Source organism: Mesoplodon bidens (assembly GCF_964165515.1).
Source record: "Mesoplodon bidens genome assembly, chromosome: 9".
NCBI lineage: Eukaryota > Metazoa > Chordata > Mammalia > Artiodactyla > Ziphiidae > Mesoplodon > Mesoplodon bidens.
Window position 1 is genome coordinate 79,097,956 of NC_138166.1, and position 22,035 is coordinate 79,119,990.

Consider the following 22,035-nt stretch of genomic DNA (forward strand, 5'->3'; position numbering starts at 1 on the left):
CTTTGAACTTTTCCCTTTGGGGAACAAGAAATTATATAAGATGAATGGAAAACAATTATTTTAGGCCTTTCATTAAAAGTGTACAGATTTTTCAATTTCTTTCATTCAAAGATGTCTGGAGGTTTACAAATTGAGCTAGTGTAAAAATCTGAGGTATCTTTTTGATTAATACTAGTGCTTGAAAGAAGGAAAAAAATATAGCAACTTGATTCTTCTCTTGGTATGTAAAAATTGATTTTTGGAAACCTGGAACTCATTTCTTATGAAAATAATATGAGTGATGATTGATCTCCCAATTGCTCCACTGGAACCTGACAAATCTAATCCCTCATGTATGTCAGTGTCATTTTGGGGTCTTCCTTTCTTCTTGTTCCTTTTCTTCTCTAAAAATATTTCAGCTGCTTTTGGAGTAATATAGAATTTATGGGCTAAGTACCTACCCACCATTTTTATTCTGGGCATGAGTAGGGAGTTCTGCTAATGGGTGGGCCATTGCCTATAGTGAAAAGGGAACTTGGTGAGTCATGGAAGACATCTCTTTTTTAAGTATGCAGCTTAGGAATATGACTCTTAGATAGGAGTGCTCCTTAATCAGTTCCTGGAATCTGAGGAACCGCTGAATATCCATCAGCTCCAAAACCAGCATATAATCATCACCATCAGCTGCTGCAGCAGCAGCAATGGGAAAATTATCATCAAATTATCATCATTATCATCTTTACCAAAACTTTGCAGTTCTATTAAGAATAATTTTAGGACTGATAAAGTATATAAAGAACTCATACAACTCACTAGCAAAAACATCCAACCAACAAAAATCCCAGACAAGCCAACTGAAAAATGGGCAGAGGAACTAAATAGACAGTTTCACAAAGAAGACATCCAAATGGTCAACAGGTACATGAAAAGGTGCTCAACACCACTAATCATCAGGGAAATGCAGATCAAAAGTATAATGAGTTATCATCTCATACCTGTTAGAATGGCTATCATTATAATAGCATTATGCTAAGTGAAATAAATGAGACAGAGAAAGACAAATACTGCATGGTATCATTTATATGTGGAATCCATAAAAGCCAAACTCATAAAACAGAGAGTATAAAGTGGTGGTTACCAGGGGCTGGGGGTGGGCAAATGGGGAGATGATGGTTGAAGGGTGCAAGCTGCTAGTTTTAGGATGAATAAGTTCTGGGGATCTAATGTACAGCATGCTTATTATAATTAATAATACTATATACATAGCTGGAAGTTGCTAAGAGAGTAGATCTTAAATGTTAACACTGCAGTAAAGGAATGGTAATTATGTAATGTGATGGAGGTGTTAAATAAAGCTATGGTGGAGATCATTTTGCAATATGTGAGTATATCAAATCAACACATTGGTGATTCAGATGTGTAAAAACATGGCAAAATGGTGCAAATTACCAAAAAATCTATGCCTTTCATTTTTTTTCTCTTCTTTGAAATTTATTTTAAACCATCCCCTCTCAAAAGGAGTAATATTTGGATCTTTTTTGACTTGTAGTTCACATTCAAGGCCAAACCACACAGGATTTATTTTAATTCAATAAAATGTCCCACCAACTTCATGAAAAAAGCAGAAGACTAAAACATTATGAATATAAATATCCCTTCCACTTTATAGCTAGATTAAGTAGATACAGATTCTTCCACATAATCAGTTAATCTTAAATTATCTAGTTTAAATCTAGCAAAGAACAGGTGCAATTTATTATAATTATAACACAAACTATACAATATGTTTATATCTGAGAAGAGATGTGTAACTGCTAAAAATCAAAACATATCTTAAATGTACAGTGTAAAAAATACTTTAATATGATCTCTTATAAATAGCACTATTACAGAGCAAAAAGTGATCCCTTAATTTTTCTTTTATACCAAGCTAAATTTTTATATATAAAGTTCTAGAAAGACCATAGAATCATTGTTCAAAGGTCTTCTCTTCCAAACTCAGATCTTAATCTTTACTGCCTAAAATATACCCACATTACCTTACTTCTCCCCGTTGAAAACTTATTTCCCCTCAGTGTTTCCCATCTCAGTCTGTGGCATCACCATTTGCCTTTACCTAGCTTATTGTAGCAGAGGCATCTTCTATACTTTTCTCTCTCTCATCCACAAAGTCAGATTAATCAAAAAATTCAGTTAGGTCCATACCCTCTGCCTTTCACATTGTTGCCACAGTAAGCTTCTCAAAGGGCAGAATTTAACATGTTGCCTCCTGGCTTCAAAGCTCTCTATTTCCCTTAAGATGAACTAAACTCTTTTGCATGGCATGAACAGCAATTTTTAACCTGGTCCAACCTATCCAAACATTTCACTTTCCACAGCTCATTGCTGGCACCTGCACTGGAGATGTTTCCCAAAAAAAGCCCTGCTCTCGACATTTTGGGGTCTTTGAATTCATCATATTCTCTGATTATGTTACCTCTTCCTTTTTCTCTCCTTCTTAATTAGTCAAGATAAATATCGAATACCTACTCTCTGTCAAACAGTGGAATGTGCTAGGGGATTATATGCTGAACCAAGTGGACACAGTCCCTGCGCTCATGGAGTCTGCTTCCCTGATTGCACACGACATCTTGCTCCAGACTCAAATTCCTTTACGTCACATTTCCTCTGGCAACATTCCTAGGTTGAGCTAGTTGCTCCAGCTTCTGGGAGATCTGGCCTCTGTGTGCGGTGCACCTTTGCTGTGGTATTTATGTCACGCTTTTTTTTTTTGTTGTTGTTGTTGTTGTTGCTGAACGCGGGCCTCTCACTGTTGTGGCCTCTCCCGTTGTGGAGCACAGGCTCTGGACGCACAGGCTCAGCGGCCATGGCTCACGGGCCCAGCCGCTCCGGGGCATGTGGGATCTTCCCAGACCAGGGCATGAACCCGTGTCCCCTGCATCGGCAGGCAGACTCTCAACCACTGCGCCACCAGGGAAGCCCTATGTCACGCATTTTTTTAAAGTCCATCTTCCCCATTAGACTCTGAGCTGCTTACAGTAAGGAGTAGGTCTTTTCATCAACAGACCTTCCTACAATGCCTAGGACAGTGTTGGATGTCAAATCCATTGGAAGCCAAAATTTAGGCGTCACGCCAGAAAACTGGGTTTGTAAAGATGACCAAAAGAAAGTTACCGAGTGCAAGTATATCCAGCAGTTTTTAAAGCCTATTTCTAATGCATTCTTCTGTAATACAGCAGGCATACTGTTGATTTTCTGTGTTTTAGAAGAATTACTTCTCTCCCTAAAGATGATAATGTTTTCATAAATATGTATTCAATTCTCATCTTAAAAACCCTTAATATACCCTGTAGCTAGTGGTTTAAAACTTATCTTTGTATTAGTTTTCTCTTTACATAAAAATTGCTCTTTCCTTGAAGATTTCTGTAAATAACAAGAAAGTTTTCTTTTTCCTATTGAGTTGCATGCTAATGCATTATAGCCTGAGGAAGGAACATATGCCCCACTCTCATATTTCTAATGCCATGGTTACCGTTGAACTAGTTCTATGCAGGATTATTTTTCAATGGTCTCAAGATGTATTGCTCCCAATACAACCTAGTATAGTATTTTTACATTGATTTATTCTGGGGAAATGAATTCCATGGGATAGTTTACAAAAGTCTCTTTCCTTCCTTTAATAGGCACAATAGCTACAACAACTCCTCCATCTGTGTTTGACAGTAGCAGCTCATGAATTCTGCATTGAATTTAGTGGTAAGGAAGACACTAAAGATAACTGGATTGTAATTACATGAATAGGAGTTGCTCTAAGTCCATACCCTGGAAGAAATAGGATGAGCCTAATAAAAAGGCAGCAAGGTTTTAATATGAAAATGAAACAATATTCTGAGACTAGCATTATATTTCTTTAAACTACATATGCTGACTGCCATCACCATGAACCTGGTAAAAGGAGAAAATGAGGCTGATTTTCAGAGCCTAAAATGTTTCCTATCAGGATGTTGATTTCAGTCCATCCATGAAGGCTTATCACACCATTACAACATGCTTTGACGTAAGCAAGTAAAGTAATTTATAGACAAGGAAGCAAGTAACAGGTTTTAAAATGCATACATATCTAACTGCAGATCTAATATAATTTTATGTATAATTATTCAGAAAGAATCAAATTTAATGTACCTTTTCCAGCTCCACCTTGCTTGAAATTTTCCCTGCATCATTACTGTATCTGCAAAACAAATTGACCCAGTTTATAATTTTATTAAAATGTAATTCAGAAAATCCTAATCAAAATAATATTATTTACCCTGGAACTGGTTTTGTTTTCTCTTTTCTCTCACTTGTTTCATGTCCATTAACATTTTCTGCAAAACATTAAATAGAAAAAAATATTAATTTTAATGAAGGGTTATCAGTGTGTGTATGTGTGTGTGTGAAGATGGAAGCATTATTAGAAACTGAAAATAAACAAATTCACCTTGTACTGATATAACAGTCATCATAATAAAGTATTTTACAATCACCAGTATCCTCCCAACATTTTTTTCACTGCATCAGAGAGCAGTTTATCAGACCAGAAATAACCAAGGTAAGATGTGATGCTGTTTCCAAATAGAATATAAGAATTAAAGGTTCCCAGTATTATGCAGGAAAGTCATTTCAGTATAAAAGAGTAACCTGGAGGTCTACTGATAAAGGCATGAAAGACAGAGAGAGTTCTAACAGACTGGCTGGAGGATAGAAAAGTCATACTTATTCTTTCCCTTTTGCCAGAGAATGTAAATTCAACCATTAATTGAAAGTAAAATATTTGGGTAAATGTAATTCCCTTGTATAAATACTGGAAAATAGAGAAAGAAGAAGGTTAAATTCCCATCATGCATGTATGGACAATTAGTTCAAAATATAACCCAGAATTCTTGAGTTTATTCTATTGCCCAAATGACTAGACCCCACTGTGGCCAAATCAACATGTGATACCATCTGTTTCCAGTCCATAGTTGGTTGATCCACTGATATAAGTCATCTGAGTAGCCTCAACCTCTGCTTCAGCACTGATGATCTGCTGGACCACAGCCTCCATGATGGGCATTACCATGGCAGTAGTAGAGGTGTTGCTAAGCCACATAGATAAGAAGGCGGTACTGCTCATGAACCCCAAGGTCAGCCTGCAATGAGAGGGTCTTTATTATGAACTGTGCTCTCTAGCTTCACCAGCTCTGTATCACTTAACTGTAAAGGATGTTGTTTATGAGTTGTGAATTAATTTTTTCAAAACATAGAAGGTTAAGATTCCTCCCAGATGAGGAACTCTGAGGACAGCTATAGCCAGGTAGAAATCAAAATGGCACATGTAAGGGCAGATTTCTTACGAGGTTTGTCTCCCTGAAAACCATAAGGATCTTCTCTCCGAAACCAGAAAAATGATAAAACTTATAATCAAACTTCAAGTTGGTAGATGGTGTAACAGCTTATAATATTACACCAATATTTGAATGCCCTTTACAGATGACACATCTTCAAATACTAGTAAGATAAGGTGCAGTCAGCATTTGCATCTAAGATCCCTTATTCTTTCTTTTATGTTTGGGTCTTACCTCTGATTATTAGTATATGTGCCAAGGAGGCACAAGGGCAAGGAGGGAGGTTAATATTTATAAATCTGCTTTTTACTTGTTAACTACTCTGGTTCAATATATGGTGGCTGGTGGAAATGGGTAAAATCACTAGCTAAAATGAGGTTTCAGAATTTTCTGTAGATTCAATTATTCATGCTCTCCTGAATCTGACATCGCTGCCTGTTGTCAAGACTGGATGTATTACGTTGTCTCCTCTTACAAATAGAGTAATTCTTCTCCCTTAAAAAATAACATACCTAAGATTATAGGATTATAAACCATGTCTATAAGCTTTCAAAATCACAATTGGGAAAAAAACATGATCTCTTTTGAGTAGGAGGTCCAAGAAAATCATTCAGAAGCACATCTTTCCATATACAGCCATTTATGAAATTCTCTGACTCTCTTTTGAAATAGATCTATAAGAAAATTCCACACTATAAATTACAACTACAGATAAGGTGGATATTTTCTATGTGTAAAACAAAACAAAAGAAAACTTTTAAGAAACTTGTTTAAACAAGAAATGATTCTTAATAAAAAAAATAGAAACAATTTTAACTTCAGGCACTGGCAAAACAAGAAATCTTTCAATACACAAAGGGTGGGAACTGATAAAACTTCTGCATGGTAAAAATGTCTTAAATTGAAAAACCGCTTAGTGGTATAATGGACAGGACCCTTGCCTCACTGAGCAGTGCATGACCCCACCCCCTGGGGCCAGTGAGCAGGTGGCCAAGGAAGAGACACATTTCTACAGTACTTTAAGAGGCATGGAACACCATGTCATTGTAAGAGTGAAATACCCTTAATACATACATGCCGTAAAATTTTTAAGTAACAGGTATTTTTTAAAATGTGTCTGAACTGAGTTATTGAATTTTTTTTCTATTTAACAAAACAGTTTGCTCCATAAATGATAAACACAGATGTGGTTATACCCTGGAACGAATTATGCAACATAATTCAATATAATCTTCCTATTTTTTAAAGAAAGATGAGAAGGGGAGAACCACCTAAGGCTTTAAAGCATAATGCCATTAGGTAAATGATTATGACACTGGAATTTTTTTTTTTAGCTCCCATCTATGTTTTTAACAAGAGCTAGAATTAAAACCAAAACAGCCAATTAATTTAATGGAAAAAAGCGTTTATTTTAGTGGGGAAAATCAGTCTAATGAGTGATTTCACATTCTATAAATGAACCTTCTTAATTGCTTCACTTTGGAACAGTTCATTTAAAAAGAGAAATGTTCACCTTGGAATTTTTCTGCACATATTTGTATTTTGTCATCAATGTCTTTGGTTCTTAACATCTTCCCTGATGATCAGGGATACTCTTGAATGTGTGATCAGCCAAATAAACAAGATAGCACTGAAATCCACTCTGATGTCTGTCAGTCTTGTCTGTTGAGGTTCAAGGCTTCTCTCAGCTTTGACTCCTACAGTGCATAAAAGGTGAACGAGTTGTGTGCACTTATTCCAATCTCCCTGTAATTAGACCTGCAGTGGGAAAGTTTTCTTTCTTTTCCTCCTCCAACTCAAGTACCTTTTATATAACTTTCATATTTGCAGAGAAAAAAAAAGTCATGAATTACACTGCCATACAAATGATTGTCTGGATATGCATTACTTATCTGTTTATTTGCTCTGCACAAAAATGGTCTGTTTGGAATGTAAACTTGGAACAGTAAACACAGTACTTACCATGCTAGGTTCACACCCACCATCGTCACCATTCTCAGAGCAATCCTTTTGTGCAGATTCCATTTTTCTATTGATGTTGCTAAACAGATGACTCCAATTAGCAGTAGGTGAAAATCTTTGAAATAAGCAGATGCCACCTGAAATTACAGTTAAACCCATTATTTCTGTTGGGGGGGGGTAACATTGTACCAGAAAGACATTGTTTCACTGCACTTAGCTTTGACCTTCAACTACATGATCTTTCTATTTTGTTGAAAGAAATGTAGATGTATGGGAATACAAATTTAAGTAAGTTCCATATCCTTACCCAGAAACAGTAGTGCTATGAAAAAAGTATATAGAAAAGAAAACAGGGTGCCCATATACTGAGTTTTTAAAGAGCTGAGCAACATCAGGCAAGTGCCTTCTATGCCTTAATTTCTCCATCTGTAAACTGGGGTTAATTAGTTTGTGCTCCTATGGCAGAATGGCCATGACTATGATCTGGGAAAGTCTCAAGTCAAGCTTTGGCGTGCCAATATCTTTATCACCACCATTATGCCAAAACTGCAGTCACTTTTTTGTATCTTGAGTGGAGACTAGTAGAGTATACAGATACTTGGGCAACCACTTGCAGCAGGACTTAGCAAAGAATGCTCTGAAAGGTACATAATATTTTTCTTAAAAAAAAAAGTTTCTGGGCTGCCCTGGTGGCGCAGTGGTTGAGAGTCCGCCTGCCGATGCAGGGGACATGGGTTCGTGCCCCGGTCCGGGAAGATCCCACATGCCGCGGAGTGGCTGGGTCCGTGAGCCATGGCTGCTGAGCCTGCGTGTCCAGAGCCTGTGCTCCGCAGTGGGAGAGGCCACAACAGTGAGAGGCCCGCGTACCGCAAAAAAGAAAAAAAAAATTTCTGTTCTCAAATAAGTTTAAAAAACAGAGTTTTCTAAGATTCTAGAATTTTTTTTCTTATAGGCCTTCTCAAAACCTTTAAACGCTAGTGTATACTCTCACTCTCAAAGTGTGGGATACCCTATACTACATATTTTTCAAACTTATCTAATCATAGAAACCTTATTTAAAAATACCTCATGGTACTGATATTCAAGAGACCTGACTTTATGAAATGCTTGGCTTAAATTGAATCACAAGGCTGTGGTAAAATCTTCTCCCACGGAAAGGGGAAGAAGACTGTATCATGGGTATTATGGGTTAGTTAAAAAACAGAAGTCTCCACCCATGTTACAGGACAGATGAGCCTCATGAAAGCAGTACTGGGCCCAGGCAGAAGATAGAAATCCAAAGGTGATAAATTGCATGGCCTGGCATCTTGAACATGACATCTTGCCTGAGAATGTTTCAGCTGTGGTTTAGGCAGTTGTGTGCTGGGTGGCTGAAAGCTGCATGGAGATAGATATTCTGGTTTCAATGCATTTCATGCTTTTAATGGGAAACTGAATCCATTTTCTTCAGATGGGTACCCTTAGATTGTATAAAGGTAAGAAACACCTCTCAGCATGAATAAACTCTCAGCAAGAACAAAATGGAAATACATGTGAAAGTTAATTTGGCCTTATCTTCTGAAATGGCAGTTTTCTGGAAAAGAAAACAGGGAAGCCTTTTCTTCATTAGAAACAAAAATTGCTTTTCCAACACTGTGTGAGACTGAATTCTGTTGACTAGAAAAAGCTGATGCAGGACGTGAAAGAATTGGCCCTTTTCTTGGGAGGTAGGCACCGGGCATGGATGTCAGCCTGGGAAGATTGGACACACATTTCTCCTACTGACATCCATGACTCAAGAAGCCACAGTCTGTGTTTTGTTTTTGTCCACCTGAAGGTGGACACACGTGCAGAATTCTAGAGGCAAGAAACAGCTGAAAGTTTGGAGGACTTATGTGGAAGCCTTATCAACAGGATTATTGCTCCTTTTTTTTTTGCGGTACGCGGGCCTCTCACTGTTGTGGCCTCTCCCATTGCGGAGCACAGGCTCCGGACGCGCAGGCTCAGCGGCCATGGCTCACGGGCCCAGCCGCTCCGCGGCATGTGGGATCTTCCCGGACCGGGGCACGAACCCGTGTCCCCTGCATTGGCAGGCGGACTCCCAACCACTGCGCCACCAGGGAAGCCCTATTGCTCCTTTTAAATAAAGCTTTCTCATTGGAAGTAGCAGCACGAAGTAGGGAATCTAATTATGTCAAACATTCACAGGAGAACTTACCTCCTTGGAAGGCATGATCCCAAACATAGGGAGCATTAAGCCAGGCATCAAAGCTGTTACCGACAGAGGCAAAGCTTCTGTCAGCCAAAACATGGCAACGACAAGTAGGATGTAGGCACATTCTGCTTCCTGGACAGAACAAAGGCAAAATGCCAGGTGAAATAATGAGGCTGGGAAATCATCATTCAAATCACAATCACATTTGCTGGATAGAGTCGAGTCACAGGGAAAGTTATGAAGAAACTCTGAAGGTCCCTGCTCCTTTGAGTTGGGCAGCAAATGGTTATTTCTGAGGAGTTCCAAGAGTCAAAATTTAATACACACAAAAAACCAATGACATAAAAACATCCTTATTTGTTATGTTTCCTTCACATTTTCTTCAAAACAGACAACAGCATGCAGTCAATTTTCTGTGTTCATGTCAGCGTATATAGTTGTTTGCCCTCACCTTCATTTGGCCTGTAAAATGTACTCCCTGCCTTTTCACTGCATTTCTTGGTTGGGTGGGAACCATGCACACTGACCTTCCTCTCCCTGTACTAAAAAGGGAAATCAACCTAGAAGAAAATTATTGGTGTACTTTTTTACAGGGAAAGGACAGTGCCCTGTTATGTGCATGGATAAGACTGAATTTGCTCCTAAGTGACACAGACCTGGAGGTGAAGAGCCTCTGCTTTGCTTTTTAGAAAGACAGCTGAGCTACTGGGAAGACACAGGGGGACTCAACAGGATGGAGACTCTTAATAGAATCTTTTGCTTTGCTAGGTATAAAACTGGGTTTCTATTTGAGGGCATTGTTAAGGAATGGTTGGAATTTGTCATTGCATTTAGCTTATATGAATAATTTTGATATGAAATCACCCAGGATGTACTAAGTGATCAGTAAAGGTTAGCATCTCTTATAGGCTTTGTTTTGCTCTCACACTGCTTAATCTCTGCAAATTCTGAGCCGCGTTTGAAAAATTTACAAATTTACAAAAACTGCTGTCTGAGTTTAACAAGGTCTTTTATTTGAGGCTTTTCCAGGACAATAACATTTCTAGCTCTGCTGCCCTCTGATTCACCTACCTCAGGGTGAGTCCTCTGGGCCTGGTATTTACTCATCCAGCAATTCTGTACTTTCAGTGGGTTTCTAAGAAATTCTTAATAAGCCACGATTGTGTCTTGTCTTTGTTGTGCTGTCTTTTTCAATGAGAAAGACTAAAGGTGTTTTGATGTTGACAATATTACACAGTCTTCCTCTATAATCTTGACAAACAATAAAAAACAGTGAAACAAAGCTGAGCTTTGACTAAATCTTCCTGACTTGCTCTGGAGAGAATCTGTGAATATGAGCTTAATTTAAAATGCCAGTGTAGGGCTTCCCTGGTGGCAGAGTGGTTAAGAATCCACCTGCTAATGCAGGGGACACGGGTTCGAACCCTGGTCCGGGAAGATCCCACATGTCGTGGAGCAACTAAGCCTATGTGCCACAACTACTGAGCCTGCACTCTAGAGCACGTGAGCCACAACTACTGAGCCCGCGTGCTACAACTACTGAAGCCCGTGCGCCTAGAGCGTGTGCTCTGCAGCAAGAGAAGCCCCCGCTCCCGGCAACTAGAGAGAGCCTGTGTGCAGCAACAAAGACCCAAGGCAGCCAAAAGTATTAATTAATTAATTAATTAATTAAAAAATAAAATAAAATGCCAGTGTAGAGAATGACCAGGCCTGCTTTTTCTTAGTTAGAACACGTGGATAACCCCAAAGCTCTTCATTATGACCCTATGTTTTCTGTCATACTTAAAGAACCTAGATTTCAAAGATAAAATGGACCTTTTTATTATCTTGCTTTTTTTTTTTTTTTTTTTTTACGGTACGCGGGCCTCTCACTGCTGTGGCCTCTCCCGTTACAGAGTACGGGCTCTGGACGCGCAGGCTCAGCGGCCATGGCTCACGGGCCCAGCCGCTCAGTGGCATGTGGGATCTTCCCCGACCGGGGCACGAACCCGCATCCCCTGCATCGGCAGGCGGACTCTCCATCCCCCTGTCATTTTACCTCTAAAACCTGACCTTCTGCCTCCATTCTACTTCCTCCACTGCAGGCAAGGCTGTTCCAGAATGAGGTGATCTTCCAAAAGTCTGCTTCGTTTTTGTCATTCCCTTTCATGAGGCTGGATTAAGGGACTAGCTACCCTGACAAGTGTCTGGAGCACCAATCAATAAGGGACTGCAAAAACATCAGAAAAATAAATAGAATATGGTACCAGTGAATTCTGTTCACCACACATGACCCCTGCCATAGTGTTGAAATTTCATTTCCACATGGGTCTACTTCAGCTAGACACTCATAGTCTGCTCAGGTGGGGCAACTTTGGGGACAAAATAAAAAGCAAAATTTCAAGTATTAAATTATTTGCTTGTGTGGACGACTTTCATGTTTTAACTGGCCCAGCCCTGATTTAAAATGATCAAGTTAGTGATTTTTCAGTTGTTTATTGAAAAGAATCCAAAATCCTTGTCTTGCATTCAAGGCCTACCAATGCAGGGGACGTGGGTTCGAGCCCTGGGCCGGGAAGATCCCACATGCCGCAGAGCAACTAAGCCCGTCCGCCACAGCTACTGAGCCTGTGCTCTAGAGCCCGTGAACCACAACTACTGAGCCTGCATGCCACAACTACTGAAGCCTGTGCTCTAGAGCCCGCAAACCACAACTACTGAGCCCGCGAGCCACAACTACTGAAGCCCGTGCGCCTAGAGCCCGTGCTCCGCAACAAGAGAATCCACCGCAATGAGGAGCCTGCGCACCGCAACGAAGAGTAGCCCCCTCTCGCCGCAACCAGAGAAAGCCCGCACGCAGCAACGAAGACCCAACGCAGCCAAAAAAACCAAAAAACAAAAACAACTCACCCCAGTACTTCCTGAAATATTTCTAAAGAGTCTTATTCCTTCTTCATATTTGGGTTCTGATCCCTGCTCCTCATTATGCACCCTTCTAAACTCTAATCCATAACGTTCAATCAGGCAGTCATACCAGTGAGCCCCCAGATACTCTTAAGTGACAGCTTCTACCTGCGTGTGACCATACCTTGGCCTCTTGGACCCTTTGACCTAGTTTAACTATGTAGATGAAGCAGTTGCGAACTGATGGCCAAATCTAGCAAAAAATACAGTTTACTTGACTTACAATGGTATGTGTGTGTGTGCATTTAATTTGAGTCAAGATTTACAAACCAGCAGATTTCATATTAGATTTAAAATCCAGATTTCTGGCTTCTCTTAAAAAACGAAGGAATTTGATAACATTGGAATCATATTCTTCCAGGTCAATAATTCTCCAGACTTGAGGACTCTGAAATTCCCCTTTAGAGACTGACTTGTGCTTTTCAGTTCTGCACAGTACCTCTGCACCATCTCATGCACTCTCTTAACCTGCTTGGCCTTAGACAGCATTTGAGTAAAATCTCTGGTAATAAAAATGCTGCCTACCTGCCTGCCTGCTCTTCCTTGCAAATCACCAAGTGAGAATCAACACTTGGACCGCTCATTTGGATTTCTCTGCCTACCAGCTGTGTGGTCCATGGACCAGCAGCATCAACATGATCTGGGTGCTTGTGAGAAATGCAAGCATCTCAAGCTCTTCCCCAGGCGTTCTGAATCAGGATCACCATTTTAAGGTTCCCCAGGTGATTCTTACATAAGTTACAGTTTGAGAAGCCCTGGGTTACTACCTCGTTCGAGGAAGTAACCTTTCGGACCTTCCCTTTTATCGTTATCCCTGGGTCCAACTTGCAAACCAGAAACGTGCTTCCAATAAGTGTCTTTTTGCTCAAGCTGAATCCCTAGACTCATAATCTATTGTGAAAACTTGGCCATTCTTCAATGTGAGGTTCATATTTACATCTTGTCTATGGAGCTTCCCACAAACACATACATTTCATATTTCTGCATATGTGTCCCAGGAGATTACAGTTGCATCTGGCTAAGGCACTGTATCTGTTGTCCCTGATAGCTACATTCCCACAATGGGTAGAAAATGCCTCTTTTTCCCATATCTTAAGGAAGCTCAAAGTCTAGAAAAGGAGGAAAACAGATGTATCCCCCTCTGAATGGGTAGGATGGCCATCTGTGTCAGTTTTCATGGGATAGTGCTGGTTTACACCTGTTGGGCAGGTATTCCTTTTGATTAGCAATCACTTTCATTCTCAGAAGTGTCCCTCTTTGGCTGACAAATTATGCAGTCATCCTATTGATGACATCCTCCTTCCTCCAGTTCCTGTTTTCCATTATGTGATCTTTCTTGGTCAGGCTTGGAGTCCTGGAGAGGAAAGTGTTCTTTCCCATTAGCACTTTAGGCCTTCAACAACACACGGTTAATCCAGGCACAAAGTCTAGTATTTTAAGAATCTTATATTAAATATATATAGGATTATTTTTTAAAATCAAAGATCAGTGGATGTTTTTGTTAAGAAAAAGAAAGAAACAAAAGATAGAGAAAAACATTTCATTTGTTATTTACAACATATTCAACAAAACTAAAATGAGGGTGAATGATTTTTGGTGAACAGGTTCTTCTGATGAAGAAGAAAACTCAGAAGTTATCTCAGTGCTCACAACTCAAAAGTCATTCTGAATGTTTGAACCATTCTGAATGTTTGTAGAACCATCTCTGAGATAGAGGGAAAAATTGCTTCATTATATCACTGGAAATTCTTAGAGTGACCCATTATCTCTAGCTCTACCATCTTTGTCTCTTTAATTTTTTTCTCTTTCCTCTCTTTCTCCACCTTCGTATCAAGCCCCCTACTCCTAAAACAGAAGGACACCACTGTAACCGCCATTATACACCACAATCACCACTACTACAACCACCAGGAAACACTGATACAACAGTAAAAGAAGGCCAGTTGTCAAGTAAGTTAGACTGTGGGTGAATCATTTCCCTTCTCAGTGCCTCTCAAGTCTAGTGAGAATCGTGAGTACATCTGATGTCTTTATTAAAATTAACCTCGCAACCATAACAAGTAAAAACTTGAATCAAATTCTGTTCCACAGATAGCAAAACATTTCAGTATTATAAATTCTTGAACTGAGTGAGAGCAACACAAGTAACGTCTACTTTCATTTTGTTTATTGTGAAGGAAAATATAGGAAGGAAAAAAGATTCAAAATTATGAGTAAGACTGATCTTAAAGAAATCTTTTTTAAGTCATGATCCCTTCTCAAAATACTGTATGAAACAAAGGGGGAAAAGTCCAGAGGACTTCTCAAAAATAAAAACACCGATTTTCTATTAAAAAAACCTGTATACCCCCTACCACTTCCAAAAGTTACACCGAGAAGTTCAGCAAACAAACCACATCCACCAGGCAGAGGCAGCTGTGCAGAATACAGATGTTGTAAATTCCATTCGATAGTGTGAAGTGTAATGTCACTTGACTGTGTTTTCCTGCTCTGTGTGTGTACGCTGTGCCTTTCTGGCAAGGGCCACCAACACCTTTCCTATTAAAAGAAGATTCTCTCAAACTACCGGAGAGATTACGTGCAGATGATTACCAACCAATATGGGCAAGAAATTCCTGTTCCTGATTGACATATACACATTACTGTATATAAAACAGATAACTAATAAGGACCTCCTACTGTATAGCCCAGGGAACTCTGATCAGTACTCTCTAATGACCTATATGGGAAAAGAATCTAAAAAAGAGTGGATATATGTGTATGTATAACTGATTCACTTTGCTGTACAGCAGAAACTATCACAACATTGTAATCAATTATACTCTAACAAAAATTTTTTTTAAATTCCTGATCCTTGATACTTTTGAAAAAATGAAGCATAGGAAGCCTTCTAGCAGTATATGGTTTAAAAGCATTTTTTAAATTATGAAATATTAAGAACATATGGAAAATTATAAACACATTCGTACACATATTTTTAAATGCTGATATTTTGCCACATTTGCTTGAATTTTTAAAAAATAAATAAAACATTCAAGATTTATATACACCACTCCACTTCCTTCTCCTCTGAAATCCTGAAAGTTAACCACTATCTAGAATGTGTATCCTTTCTATCCATGCTTTTGTGATTTTACTAGATGTAGCCATTAATGCATTAATAAACATCATGTGGTTTTGAGATTAAATAAGATTTTCTGTATATGTGATTTTTCAACTTGCTTTTTCACTCAATGTTTTATCTATTTCAAGTACATTCATGTTGATACATGAAGGCCTATTGTTAATTTGTTTTAAATGGATATAGCATTTCTTTTTATAAATACATTAGAATTCATATGTCCGTTTTTCTGATGGCTGTTTACGGGCTACGAACATCTTTGTACTTAGTTCCAAAGTGATTATAGGAAAGAGATTTTCTAAGCTAGTGTATAAAAGTAGTTATCGAAATTTCTGAGTGGAAAGTATGCAAGATGGTTATATCAGTTTATACAATATTAGCACCAACAATGTGAGAAAGTTCCATTTCACCAACCATTGGCATATTGGACTAATTTATTTATTTGACAATCTGATAGTATGGAAAGTTCTTCTTAATTTGCATTTGCTCGAATACCACTGAAGTATTTTTTTCATGGTTATTGAACATAATTGTTTCTCTCCTGCAAATTACCTTGTTTATAGTCTCTTTCCATCTTTCTGTTCAGTTGTTTGTTTCTTTTTATCATGAATTTGTGGAGTTATTTTTAGATTCATAGTAATATTTCTTTATAAGTATATATTTGCAAATATTTGTCTTATTCTCTGACTCATCTATGAAATTTGCTTTATTCTATTTCTGGTTGATAAGAGGATTTTAATTTTAATGCAGTTATTTTAAAATCCTTTCTGTTATATTCTGTGCTTTTACTACCTTGTATGAGAAATTCTTTCTATATTCTATTATATTCCTGTATTTTTTTCTAAAACTTAAAAAAGCTGTTTTCAAGTGTAGGGCCTAAATTTATTTGTAGAAGAATCTGATGCCTTTTTTCTAAATGTATAACCTAAATGCCCTGGCTTTTTTTAATTAAATGGTCCATCTTTGGTCCATCTAATTCGTGTTGCTATATTATTTCCTGTGCCAAATCGCTACAAATGCAGGCACATGTGTTTATGGACTCCTTGTTTTGTCCCTCAATCACCTACTTCCCCTGCCGCCTTTCAAACATCAACTCTTGCAGAATTGCTAAACTCTTTTACCTACTATAGCTTTTCAATAAGTTTTACAGTCTGTACCTCAAGTCCCTTATCTTACATTTTTCTCAAACTTGCCTTGATAGTTTTAGGCTTTTACATTTTGAATTTTAGATTTTTATTGAAATTACACAGAATTTATAAAACAAGAAATGGCCTTAAAATATTCCCATCTATGAACACTTTCATTCATTTAGGTATTCATTAAATTCCTTCTATAATATTTTGAAGTTTTATCCATAAGGGTCATGTAAATCTGTACTAGACATCTTCATTATTGTTGAAAAAAGTGAGAAATTAATCTAATTATCATCCTTTTATATAAATTTTTTTCTCCTTACTGTTTGGTAGCTTTAAAATTTTCTCCTTATCTTCGATGGTTTGAAGTTTCATTTATGATGTGTCTAAATATGGACCAATATTTAATTAAATTATTTTATACTTAGAAATGCATATTCTGAGGATTCATATCTTTTTTAATCTGAAAAATTTAACCATTATTACTTTGAATATAATCTCTCTTCTAGTCCCTCTTTTTTCAGGAATACCTTTTACATGTATGTTGGAAATTCTGAATTCATCCTTCAAATTATTCTTTCATGTAAAGCATATTTATTTATTATTCTGTCTGATTTTTAGGTGAATTCCTAGTATTCTTTCTTATCAGTTCACTGATTATGTCCTCAAGTGTACTCAGTTTAAAGTTTACAGTTTATTATATCTGAGTTTTTAAAATTTGATTTTTTTTAACATTTCAGAGACTTTATTTTTCATTTCCAAGATTTCTAACTAGTCTTTTTTTTTATATTCACCTGGTCTCGCTTTATATTTCTTTTTTTTTAAATGAGGATTAATAGATACACAAAAAACTGCACATATATATTGTATACAATTTGCTGAGTTTTGGACATATGCATATACTTGTGTAACTGTCACCACAATCAAGGTAACAAACATATCCATCATGTCCGAAAGTTTCCTCAGGCCCCATTCTGGGTTTTGTTTGTTTTTGTTTTGTGTGTGCATGTGTGTGTGTGTGGTAAAAATACTTAATATGAGATCTACCCTCTTAAAAATTTTAAGTGCACAATACAATATTGTTAACTATGGTTACTGTGCTGTGCAGCAGATTTCTAGAACTTACTCATCTTGCATAACTGAAACTTTGACCTGTTGAACAACTCCCCATTTCTCCCTCCACCCAACTTTTGGCAACCACCATTCTACTCTCTACTTTTATGACTGTGACTATTTTAGATACTTCATAAAAGTGGAATCATGCAGTATTTTTCCTTCTATCACTGGCTTATTTCTCAGCATAATGTCCTCCATGTTGTCGCAGATGACATGATTTCATCCATGTTGTCTCAGATGACATAATTTCCTTCTTTGTCTTCAAGGCCGAATAATATTCTGCTGTCTATAGATACCACATTTTTCTTTATTGATTCATTCATTGATGGACATTTAGGTTGTTTCCATATTTTGGCTATTGTGAATAATGCTGCAATGAACATGGGAGTACAAATACTTCAAGATCCTGATTTCAATTCTTTTGGGTATATACCTATAAGTGAGACTGCTGCATCATACATATGGTAGTTCCATTTTTAATTTTTTGAGAAACCTCCATACTGTTTTCCATAGTGATTGCATCATTTCATATTCCCACCAACAGTTTACCATGGTACCAATTTCTCCACATCGTCACCAACACTTATCTTTTTTTAAAAAAATAAAAGCCACCCTAATAGGTGTGAGGTGATAACTCACTGTGGCTTTGATTTGCATTTCCCTGATGATTAGTGATATTGAGTACCCTTTCATATGTCTGTTGGTCATTTGTATATCATCTTTGGAGAAATGTCCATTCAAGTCCTTTGCCTATTGTGTACTTTTGGTACCCTGGTCAAAGATCAGTTGACTACATATGCATGGGTTTATTTCTGATTTCTCTATTCTGTTTCATTGGTCTATATGTCTGTCTTTATGCCAGTAAGATACTGTTTAATTACTGTAGTTTTGTAATGTATTTTGAAGTCAGGAAGTGTGATGCCTCAAGCTTCATTCTCTTTGCTCAGATACCTTTGGTTATTCAAGGTCATTGTGGTTCCATATGAATTTTAAGATTGTTTTATCTATTTCTGTAAAAAATGTCATAGGAATTTTGATGGGAATAGCACTGAATTTGTAGATTGCTTTGGGTAGATGGACATTTTAGCAATATTAAGTCTTCCAATCCATGAACATGAGATGTCTTTCTATTTATGTGTGTTTCCTTTAATGTCTTTCTATTTATGTGTGTTTCCTTTTATTTCTTTCATCAATGTTTTATAGTTTTATAGTTTTCAGAAGGTGAAACTCCTGGTTAAGTTTATTCCTAAGTATTTTGTTCTTTTAGATGCTATTGTAAATGGGATTTAAAAATTTTTTTTCTTTTCTTATAGTTGTTAGTGTGTAGAAAACAACTGATTTTTTGCATTGATTTTGTATCCTTCAACTTTACTGAATTTGTTTATTAGTTATAACAGTTTTTTGTAGAGTATTTACAGTTTTCTACACATAAGATCATTTTACTTCTCCCTTTCCAATTTAATGCCTTTTATTTCTTTTTCTTGCCTAATTGCTCTGGTTAGGACTTCTAATACTGTATTAAATAGAAGTGGTGAGAGTGGGCATCCTTGTTTTATTTCTAATCTTAGAGGAAAAGCTTTCAGTTTTTCACCATTGAGTATGATGTTACATACTCAGGGCTTGTCACATACATCCTTTATTATGTTGAGATTCATTCCTTCTATACTTAATTTGTTGAGAGTTTTTCATCATAAAAGGATGTTGAATTTTGTCAATGATTTGTCTGCATCTATTGAGATGATTATGTGATTTTTAAAAATCCTTCATTCTGTTAATGTGATACATCACATTAACTGTTTTGTGTATATTGAATCATCCTTGTATCCAACGGATAAATCCCACTTCGTCATGTTGTATGATCCTTTTAATGTGCTAATGAGTTTGGTTGGCTAGTACTTTGTAGAGGAGCCTGTGATTTCCTTTCATTGTATTGTCTCTTTGCCTGACTTTGGTATGAGGATAATGTTGGCCTCATAAAATCAGTTTGGAAGTGTTCGCTCCTCTTCAATTTTTTGGAACAGTTTTAAAAGGATTGGCATTAATTCTTTTAAAATATATTTCGTAGAATTTACCAGTGAAGCCCTGGTCCTGGCCTGTCTTTGTTAGGAAGTTTATGATTACTGATTCAAGCACCTCACACTCATAATTGGTCTGTTCAGGTTTTCTGTTTCCTTATGATTCAGTCTTCATAGGTTGTATATTTCTAGGAACTTATCCACTTTTAGGTTATTTAATATGTTGGTGTGTAATTGCTTATTGTAATACAATATTGTAATATTGTATATTTCTATTTTAAAAATAATTTGTCATCTATTGTGGATTTTCCCCCTTTCCTCATCTATTGATTTCCCTGTTATTTTCATTTTATTTGAAGTATTTTCATCTCTGTGTTGATTTCATTGTCAGACTTTCTTGGTTGCCTTATTGCATTTTGAAATTTTATTTCCAGATTTACCCTGTATGGTAGTTGTTTTTTTGTGTGTTTTTTCTTTCTGTACTCATTATTCATCATCTAGAAGTTTTACAGTTGCCTCCATCCAGTCCCCAGCTCATAGTCCAGAATGTGCCTTATCTTGTCAGCCTGAGGTCCTGTCCTCCCAGGACAATGCAAATCCTGCCATCTAGCTGGATCAGGAAGCTTGGATCAGCTCTGCCTGGGAGGCTGGGCAGAATCTGCTTCCTCTGAATGCCACTACAGAGAGTGGTCAGTCTAGCTTTTTTGGGGGGCCTGTCATAGTTGCCAAGAAAACCACTCTCCAGCCCTTAGTTTGTGGCACTAAAATTAACTCTGACCCTAGAATGATGTGGGAGCACTTTAGACCACAGGTTCTCACATTTGCTCTGCTTGCATGCTTTTCTGACCCACTCTGGTCTACAGAGATGTTTATTAGCTTTGTGTTTATGGTGGAGAAAGGGATGAGGGGGGGTCTTAATTGTACAGATTTCATCTAGACTGCTAATCACAGGCTTTAAAGATAGGAAATCTTATTTAAAAGGTGAAGATATTTGCCAAATAAATAGGCAAATCTGTTTTTCTGACTTATGACTAAGTAAGAGGAGGGGAAAATAACATTTATGAATGCCTGCAACATTCCAGATATAATACTTGTTTTATGTAGTCCTTACCAAAATTCTATAAAGTAGGTATGGTAATTCCATGTTGAACTTAGGATCAATAATCACATTGCTAGTATGTAGTAGAGTTCAATCCAAGTATATCCATGAGAGCACATCTTATTTCATTTCCTGCCTTATTCCCAGCACTTAAACCAATGCCTGGCATATAGTAAGCACCCAGTAATATTTATTAAATGAATGAAGCTTTTTTCCCTCGGTGTCTTTTCTACAGCTGTTTTTATTCATATATCTTGATCCCTATATAAAATAATCACTCTACTAGGCATAAATTCTTTAGCCTAGGAGCCTCTTTTCTTTGCCTTGTTCTCTTCTCTGTTTTCTCTTCTACTTGCCTGGCACTGGATGTTTTGACGCTCATCCCAGTGGATGAATTGTCTCTGTAGTTCTCCTGAGGTTCTCACCTCTCTTGCTAATAAGCTGAAATTGGAACTAAAAGTTTTACCTGCATAGGTCACTTCCCAGTAGCTGCCACTCTCCCACTTCCCCATTTCACAATATTAGTCATATGTTGTCTTAACCACCCCAAGTAAGCGCAGCCAGGAACTTGCTACTGAGGCAGAAAAAGCAAATGACCCTATGACTAGGCAATGTGGAAAATGACTCCCCCGCCACTGAAGTTATGAGTGTCAAATTATCTTGGGAAATGTGGCTGATTATATTTAAAAATCACCTTGGTTCTCTTTGAAATTATTGTTCCGGGTGGAATTGAAATATAAATTAGGCTTTAAAATACAGTTTTTTCACCTCTTCTCCCCCTTTTTAATGACACACTGATGATATTATGGAATAATTTCATTGATGAATTAGTACATATGTGGGTACAATCTCTCAGCACAGCTTGAGAAAAGCAGGACCAATCACAGGCCTCACTCACTGCAACTGATTTTCGAAAAAGAATGCAAAGCAATTAAGACAGGAGAAAAATAATGCATTCTAAATCTGTGTGCTACAAGAAGGACATTATTATTATTTGACAGAACCCATAAAGGGCTTTGCATGGGTCGTGACACACCTACCCCTACTGCTGCAGGAAATTCTAAAGACTCAATCCATATTAACTGCAAAGCTTAAAGTGACTCCATC

General features: G+C 37.4%; 1 protein-coding gene across 1 annotated transcript in view; it reads right to left on the bottom strand.

The window, feature by feature from the left end:
- The window catches only part of SLC13A1 (solute carrier family 13 member 1), a gene marked incomplete at its 5' end in the record, with an annotated part of 75,979 nt that extends 54,539 nt beyond the window's left edge, over positions 1–21,440 (bottom strand). Inside the window, 6 exons of the mRNA XM_081243666.1 lie at positions 4,162–4,210; positions 4,289–4,346; positions 4,963–5,150; positions 7,308–7,444; positions 9,505–9,633; positions 21,285–21,440. Coding sequence (XP_081099792.1) covers positions 4,162–4,210; positions 4,289–4,346; positions 4,963–5,150; positions 7,308–7,444; positions 9,505–9,633; positions 21,285–21,440 — 717 coding nt within the window. The remainder of the gene's footprint in view (positions 1–4,161; positions 4,211–4,288; positions 4,347–4,962; positions 5,151–7,307; positions 7,445–9,504; positions 9,634–21,284) is intronic.
- Positions 21,441–22,035: the final 595 nt, after the last annotated feature.